Here is an 8,651-nt window from a genome sequence, read left to right as displayed (position 1 = left end):
TAACTTCAATCACTCCTCATTACGTCATTCTCCTGCCAAATTCCGATTACCGAACTCTTTAATGACGTCATCTCACCGGCCACCTGCAACGCCGTCGACCGGATTGAAGCTCATAACCTTTGCCATAAGTCTACTAGCGTTTCTGTACGAGTTCAGATCTTCCGCTCAGCTTCTGCCTGTTGAAGAAGGTTTAACTTTTGATTCCGTACACTTTTATGTTATGAATACTTCAATTATTATGGAGAATTAGCTGAATTTGACCTCATTTTATGCTGATTTAGGCATCAATTATAGTTCAAACACTGTATGTGTCATATGATTATTATTATTATTATTATTATTATCTGTTCTAATTCTGTGTTAAAGTTATGAGTTCTTCTTAATTAATTTGTTTATGTTAAAATTATGACATATTATTTCAGTTGTTAAGAGAATTATTGGAGATATGCCGGCCAGAAAATTTCAAATACGTGATGTTTGCCATGTTGTCTTCTTTTAGTTGTAGGCTTCTTTGTTTTTGCATCTATTCTGGATTATATAATTAAATATTTGTAATAGTTTAATATCTTCAACTAACAGTTGAAAAACAGTTTTGTTTTGATTCATATGGACAACAGTTTCTCTTTCTGCTAATTTCAAAATTGGTGGCTTAGACAAATAGTCATTAGAATCCATTAAGGGGGCAAACGGATACCTGAAATTGATGTTATTTTCATTGAATAATAAATAAAAAGGTGTTAGGATGTTTTGAAAATTTCTTATTCTTGGCAAGGGTAATTGGTATCTCTTTTTTGATTTTGTACATGTCAACAATTAGCTAATTCATTGAATGGCTGGCATCTAGTTGGTCTCATAAATGGCTTACCCTACATGAATGGCTGATTGCCTATGGTCTATTCTGGTCAAACATGGATATCTTTCTTATTAAATGGCTATATTAGTCAAACATGCAATATTAAAATAAATTATCCACCAAATATTAAGACATAGCCTTGAACAGGATATGCCATGTATTCTTTAAATAATTTGTAAATACTAAAACATTTATTGTGGTGTTAGCATGTAAATAATCTGTAGAGGAAATTACATAAATCATAATTTGGTTATAAGATGTCACATGAACTTTTATATTTCACTACAAATCATTCATAATGCTAAAAACCGTTGATCTATTCCGTTGAGGAAGAAATCTATTTTCGACACGTGTTTATAGTTTTCAATCATTAATATCTTTTTTTTATGCTACTACAATAGTTGAAGCTCTTCAGACAATAGCCTCAAGGCTGCAATATAGTGAATGGCGGGTTGCTAGAAATTCATGCAGCGGAGGTCTTAATAGAACATATGCTACAAACGACGAAAACCTTGTTAGGTTTGGCAGCAATGTAACCTGCACCTGTAACACCACGGAATGTCACATTACACATATGTAAGAATCTGTCTAAATAATACAGTCCAGTAACTCGAAAGGCATAATGCATGTAGGGAACAATTGTATATCTATCTTTTAAGCTAATAATTTTGAATATTTAATCTTAAATTTCAGACAGTTAAAGGGGCTTAATTTGACTGGAGTTCTACCTGAAGAGTTTGCAAATCTCACTTTTCTGCAAGAATTGTAAGTGTACATTTTCAACTTATATTAACTGTCTATATCGTCACATTTGCTAATGCATTCTAGGAAACATTAATCCTAAAGTTATCTTATATTCTGTTCTAATTGATCTTATTTTGTGGCACAGAGATCTGTCTCGCAACTATATCAATGGAAGTATTCCAGCACGTTTTGGTCGACTACCCCTTACCACATTGTAATAGTTACTGATTCCTTTAGTCATTACTTCATTTCTTTTAATTTAAAACATTTTTTAATAATACTTTGTTTACAGAAGTCTTTTGGGAAACCGAATTAGTGGTCCAATACCTGGTGAAATAGGTGATATTGCTACACTTGAGGAACTGTAAGTAAAAATCTTGATTTACTCGATAAGTCTTATAATACATCACAATTTCTACTTAATTATTCTTACATCTGAAACCTCATAACACCAGAGTCTTGGAAGACAATTCGCTTGAAGGACAGCTTCCTTCAAACCTCGGCCGTGCACGTAGCTTGAGAAGAATGTAGCGCTACCTCTATTAGTTATTTATTTGTTTGTCATAATATAAAAAATCCTATATTCACATTTAAAAGTTGTCCTTGCAGCCTTCTTTCTGCAAATAATTTCACAGGAACCGTTCCTGAATCATTTGGATTTCTCACTAATTTAACAGATTTGTAAGTAGTATCAATCATTATATTCTTTTGCTCATCCCTCGAATTTCTTATCGTGATGATCAAATATTCAAAATTTATTTACAACACTTGCAGTAGGATAGATGGGAATACATTATCTGGGAGATTGCCTAGCTTTATTGGAAACTGGACCAGGCTCGAAAGACTGTGAGTATTATCTTGCTTTTCTTTTATCATTTATCTGATTGCATTTAAGATTAATTTTTTATGCAATTATATTGTATTACCACCCAGTGATTGGCAAGGAACATCAATGGAGGGACCTATCCCTTCTACAGTATCTCTGTTGAGAAACTTAACAGAATTGTGAGTTCACTTTTTATCACCAATGTTTGTAAGTGGGTGGTTTTGGATTTGATCACATAACTTACTTTATGCTTGTATTATACTTTAATAGGAGGATAACAGATTTGACTGGACCAACTTCAAGCTTTCCCGATCTGCAAAATATGACTAGCATGATTAGACTGTGAGCTAATTATAATTAGACTTTTTACCGAAAGTTTAAATCAATTTTTCTAATTAATTTTCTTGCAGGCACCTGAGAAATTGCATGCTTACAGGTTCAATACCTGAATACATAGGACAGATGTCTGATTTAAAAAACCTGTGAGTCATTTACTAACACTGATCTTCAAGATTAAATATTGATCATTCTCCCTTTTTATTTATATACTTGAATCGTTTGTTTGCAGGGATTTAAGCTTTAACATGCTGGATGGTCAAGTGCCCGATTCAATTGGGAGGGTTAACTTTGACACTGTGTATGTAAACTAATTAGAACAAATTAATTTCATAGCGTATAAGGAAGTCTTAAATCTAAACTTTTTTCATGGCTGCAGATTTCTAAACAACAACTCGCTGTCAGGAAGGGTTCCCCAGTGGGCTTATGTTGGCAATAGAAAGATGTTAGTTATTCCTCAATCCTTAAATAACTACTATTTGATATAAACATCAGTATATATACATTTATATTACCATCTTCTCATTACAGTGACTTATCCTACAACAACTTTACGCAAGTAGACACACTCGGTTGTCAGCAATCTAGCTTGTAAGTTTTCTCAACTTTTACTGCAAGAAAATATTCTATGTTTACTTATTCAGTTATTTGTCACTTCTAATACATTCTCAGGAATTTAGTTGCTGCTCTTTCACCTTCAGAAGAAACAGGCCCGTATGTTTCTATCTCCAACTTTTTAAAACTATGTTTTTGTTTATATTCTTGGTTTTGCATTATTCTAAACGTGAATTTATGATGTAGAAATACTTGGTGTTTGACAGACGGACTTATTTGCAGCCGGAATCCCGACCGTAAACCATTCTCCTTCTGTGGAATTATGATTTTATATACACATAACTTTAATTAGGGGTGTGCATGAAACCGGAAAAACTGATCCGCAACCGAAAAGGCCAAACCAAAACAAAAACCAATGGTTTGGTTTTATGCGTTCATATAAGAAATCAAACTTATGGTTCAGTTTCAGTGTTGCGTGTGATTAAAACCCAAAAAAAAAAAATTTCGAACTTATAGATTTTATTTATTTATTTATTTATTTTGAATTTTAAGTCGCTTATTATAATTTAATATTTAGTGTAACCAAAATATCTAAGCCCAAATGTATAATAATCAATTCATTATTAACTAACAAGAATTTTAGGCTCAAATTCATTAATTTGGCAAAAAACAAATCCGGCCAGGAATTTTCAAGCCCTACTGCCCTAATGGTAAAACCGAACTGAAACGGAACCCAAACCATAACCAAACAGTTTTCAAAAACCAAAATGCCATTTTAGCCCAAAATCGACTCATGCAAACCCCCAACTTTAATTAATTATATCTCCAATCTTACAATCTAATTTCTGTTGACATTTCAGGTTATAATTTATTTATTAACTGTGGTGGGAACAGAGAAGAATTTGAAGGAAATGAATACGAACAAGACGCAAGCAGTGAACAATCTTACTTTTATACATCTTCTGAGAGATGGGCTTATACCAGCAATGGTAACTTCTTGGGCAGTAACAACGCGCCATTTGTTGCGACCCCAATAACCGATGTGACGGGTGATAATATTTACAGAACCGCCCGCCTTTCTCCTACTTCACTTAGATATTATGGACTGTGTTTAAGAAGTGGTAGCTATAGAGTACGCCTCCACTTTGCTGAAATACAGTATACAAATGATACAAGTTTTAGTAGTCTGGGAAGGCGTATTTTTGATATATCAATCCAAGTGAGTGATACTATTCACATTTTATGATATTATTTTGATCATACTTATATAATTTGGTTTTTCTAAATAGGGGGAGCTATTAGTGAAAGATTTTAACATAAGGGAAAGAGCTAATGGAACCGGAAGGAGCATCGTATTAGATTTTACTGATGTTTTTGTTAATGGGAGCACGTTAGAGATTCACTTGTACTGGGCTGGGAAGGGGACTACTGCAATTCCTGATCGGGGTGTATACGGGCCGCTTATATCTGCTATAGCCGTAACTCCAAGTAAGTAAATGAAATTACATATTTTTTATTTATTTTCAAAGATAAAAAACGGTTGTAAACTTATTTATTATCTTTTTTATAGACTTTGAAATACCAACCGACGGGCTCTCTAGTGGAGCCATAGCGGGAATCGTAGTTGGTTCGTGCGCGTTTGTCGCTTTAGTTTTATTTATTCTTTGGAAGAAAGGTTATCTAGGAGGGGATAAAGAAGACAAAGGTTAGAACTTTTTTATTACCAAATTATTTCTGTAAATCACTTTTGTTTTCTAATTATTTTGATAATTTTGGATGTCACAGAACTTCGAGGTGCTATTGAATTACAAACTGGTTATTTTAGTTTGCGACAAATTAAAGCTGCTACACATAACTTTGACCCTGCAAACAAGATTGGTGAAGGGGGATTTGGACCTGTTTACAAGGTGGGTATTGATGTTTACGTATAGTGCACATAATCAACATTATATATATTGATTTTCAACCTTTTATTTCTTGTAGGGTGTACTCTCAGATGGTTCTGAAATAGCAGTTAAGCAACTCTCCGCAAAGTCAAAGCAAGGGAACCGTGAGTTTGTAACTGAAATAGGCATGATATCGGCTTTACAACATCCGAACCTCGTTAAGCTTTTTGGCTGTTGTATAGAAGGAAAAGAATTGTTACTAATATACGAGTATCTGGAAAACAATAGTCTTGCACGTGCTCTTTTTGGTAAACAATTTACGTTCCAAAATTAATTCCTGTATCCTAGATTCCTAGTTAATGATATTTAATCATCACGGTCGTTTCATGTTCAGGCAAAGAAGACCAGAGGCTAAATTTAGACTGGCCAACAAGACAAAAGATATGTATTCAAGTAGCCCGGGGCTTAGCTTACCTCCATGAAGAATCAAGGTTGAAAATTGTTCACAGAGATATTAAGGCAACTAATGTGCTTCTAGATAAGGAACTTAATGCCAAAATATCAGATTTTGGTCTTGCGAAACTTGATGATGAAGAAAACACACATATCAGCACACGAATTGCTGGAACAGTGTGAGCATACTCTTATATTGTTGTTTGATAATATGTGTGTATGTGTGTGTGGGCAGTTGAGATATTAATGGTGTGGTTTGCAGGGGTTATATGGCTCCAGAATATGCTATGAGAGGATACTTAACAGATAAAGCAGATGTTTATAGCTTTGGAATCGTTGCATTAGAGATTGTGAGCGGGAAAAGTAATACAAATTATCGGCCAAAGGAGGAGTTTGTATATCTTCTTGATTGGGTAACATTTAAATTTAAATTTAATTCTTTTGGTTATTACAGTACAACACATGACTTATAGACCAATAATAATTAATATTGTAATGTTGGTTGAACTTGAAGGCGTATGTTTTACAAGAGCAAGAGAGTCTACTTGAGCTGGTGGACCCTGGATTGGGTTCAAACTACTCAAAAAAAGAGGCAATGAGGATGTTGAATATAGCTCTTCTTTGCACCAACCCATCACCGACCCTTAGACCCGCCATGTCAGCAGTGGTGAGTATGTTGGAAGGAAAGATTCCGGTTCAGACGCAAGTAGTGAAACGGGGTGCAATGGATGCTGACATGAGGTTTAGAGCATTGGAACTTTTGTCACAGGATAGTCAAACGGTGACCTCTATTGCCTCAGGGGATGGTCAAAGAGCAATGCGCGGGTCGACTGATGAGCCGTCAGGCGATTCTTCTGTTTAGAGGACCCGCCATTCTTCCTCAGAATTTGTTGCTGTGAATTACAGCAATTCATTTTAAATGAGTTGCATATATAAGTTAAGCTTATAGAGAGGTCCCTGTAAATTTCACTTGTGCATTTTTTTATTGAAAGTATTGGTAAGGTGCTTGCTACGAATGTATGTGTATTAATTATGTTAGTAATGTATAAACGTTGCAAATTTAGTCAGTGTTTGTTTTGTTTGCATTTGTTCGCATAGTGAGAGAATATATAAAAGAAAATACTTTATAAGGGAATAATTGATGGTTATTGTTGGTGCCGAAGAATTTGATTCCAATATTATCTGTTGATCCTAGAGTTAGAGTCAATTTTGATTTCTTTTAAATAAGTCATTTATTTTTATTTCTAGATGGTGAATTTTTATTTCTTAAGTTTTGTCAGTACCTTTCAATTTTTCAAATTTAAAATTTCGGGATCTCTATGGTACCAATTTGATACGATACTGGTACCAAACTTATCCCTAAGCTAGATTAGTTAAAATTAAATGACTAAACAAAAAACATGAATCCATGCAATCCACAATTTACACTTACTGCATTAAAAATTGATTTGATTAAAATCATAAATTTTGGAAATATACGTTCCTAGTCAAAATCAAGCAGCTCGAGACAACAGTCACGAGAGTGTTTAGGTAAAAACATCCATGCATGTTATTTATTTATTTGTTTTGAACAGCAACGAATCCTTCAAATGGGCTACGGTCCAATAGACTACTGGTAAAATTCACCATATCAAAATACGCTCGTCTTCAACCCTCACCTAAGGTCAACATCCGTGAACACTCGCCCAAAAGCACGATATTACAGTAAAATAAATCCCGTTCGGTTCAAAATCCAACCAGTGAAAGCTACACACTCGCCTAGTCTCCCATCGTCACCCTAGTGCCTCTGAAACTAAATACTAGGGGCAGAAATAAAACATAATTCACATGAAACACCAAATTTCTCTCTTACCACTCAACAACAACAAAACATTATTACTATTTATGGTTAGTTTGAGACAAGTAGGTTGAACTTACACAACATGTACAATTCACTTATTTTTCCAACTACCAACTAGAATACAAGTTTACTACCATCCGAACATGGTTTCAAGCTCCGGTCATACAAAAAAAGCTGTATGTTCACAACATCACTTATATTTACATTAACTATAACCATTATAGCTTTCAAAACATAAGATTGATTACAAATACACAGTATTACCCCTCATTATCAAAACTCAATACCACTATTTAACTGAACAGAAAACGAAGGTCGGCCGACGTTCCCAAGAGGCGTTTCAGCTCTCAATACTACCCCGGTTTTCCCAACATTCCCGTTCCACTTTGATCTACCTAACTGCATTACAGTCAAACATCCATCTTAGAAACAAACAAAAAAATAAATACCTTTAATAATATCAAGAACTCAAGAAACTTACCGACAGTGATGCAAAAGCAGTCGGGTGTGAAACTAAACAGCACCCACCAATGAGACTCAGTTCCTCGTTTAGTGAATGCACAAGCTCTGCTTTCAGTCCAGGGTCACTTCCACCGAATGTAGGCTGCAAGCTGGTCAATACAAAAGTAAGCTGATTAAAACACATGCATCTACCATATCTGATCATACTTCATACCTGAACTGAACCGTGGGCCTGACCATGAGACCAGATCGTTTCCAAGCCAAAGCTTGTTCAAACCCCAAAGTAAATGACTTTGCAGGCCACTGAACCATGGGCGTGATCCGTGTTCCCCATTTATTCTGCCAGCAGATTCATATATTAAAAAGATGGTTTTAAAAATCAAGACTTCTAAATCTAATAAGTTAATAACTCACCTTGCATGAGTAACTGAACTTCATTTCCCCTGGATATTGACCTTGTGCTTGAAGCAGACCACCAAAAAGAGGTAGGAAAGCACTCGTGGATATGCCTTCACCAGCAACATACGTTAGCTGCCCGTTTGGAAACTGGAAATCCATGAACGTCTGCAACATGTAATAATAATATTTGTTATGCTCAATGCTTCAAATTACAAGATTATCATCATCATCATCAGTTAATTGGACTTACGCAAGCCATAGGATTGAGACATAACATTGACATCAATAAATATCTTC

The 8,651-nt window shown here is 34.8% G+C and overlaps 2 protein-coding genes across 2 annotated transcripts; one reads left to right on the top strand and one right to left on the bottom strand.

The window, feature by feature from the left end:
• LOC143531590 (putative LRR receptor-like serine/threonine-protein kinase At1g53440) lies at window positions 1-6,605 on the top strand. Its single transcript, XM_077026854.1, has 24 exons — window positions 1-188; window positions 1,255-1,429; window positions 1,547-1,618; window positions 1,743-1,811; window positions 1,890-1,961; window positions 2,053-2,124; window positions 2,207-2,278; window positions 2,372-2,443; window positions 2,531-2,602; window positions 2,694-2,765; window positions 2,834-2,905; window positions 2,992-3,060; window positions 3,139-3,204; window positions 3,291-3,350; window positions 3,432-3,473; window positions 3,561-3,610; window positions 4,175-4,533; window positions 4,604-4,802; window positions 4,885-5,019; window positions 5,100-5,221; window positions 5,298-5,508; window positions 5,595-5,832; window positions 5,916-6,066; window positions 6,168-6,605. Exons 1-24 carry the CDS (start codon window positions 62-64, stop codon window positions 6,513-6,515), a joined length of 2,997 nt encoding a protein of 998 aa, XP_076882969.1. The 5' UTR covers window positions 1-61; the 3' UTR covers window positions 6,516-6,605.
• A 1,152-nt stretch (window positions 6,606-7,757) lies between these two features.
• Window positions 7,758-8,645, bottom strand: LOC143531567 (uncharacterized). Its single transcript, XM_077026834.1, has 5 exons — window positions 8,605-8,645; window positions 8,370-8,519; window positions 8,170-8,294; window positions 7,975-8,104; window positions 7,758-7,892 (listed from the first exon to the last, which is right to left on the bottom strand). The coding sequence occupies exons 1-5, from the start codon at window positions 8,635-8,637 to the stop codon at window positions 7,767-7,769; spliced, it is 564 nt and encodes a 187-aa protein (XP_076882949.1). The 5' UTR covers window positions 8,638-8,645; the 3' UTR covers window positions 7,758-7,766.
• Window positions 8,646-8,651: the final 6 nt, after the last annotated feature.

The sequence above is a fragment of the Bidens hawaiensis genome, unplaced genomic scaffold, assembly GCF_021521415.1.
Source record: "Bidens hawaiensis isolate Kalapana, Puna unplaced genomic scaffold, B.hawaiensis_p1.1 tig00009192_1, whole genome shotgun sequence".
In the NCBI taxonomy this organism is placed as follows: Eukaryota; Viridiplantae; Streptophyta; class Magnoliopsida; order Asterales; family Asteraceae; genus Bidens; species Bidens hawaiensis.
This window is presented reverse-complemented; position numbering and strand designations above follow the sequence as displayed.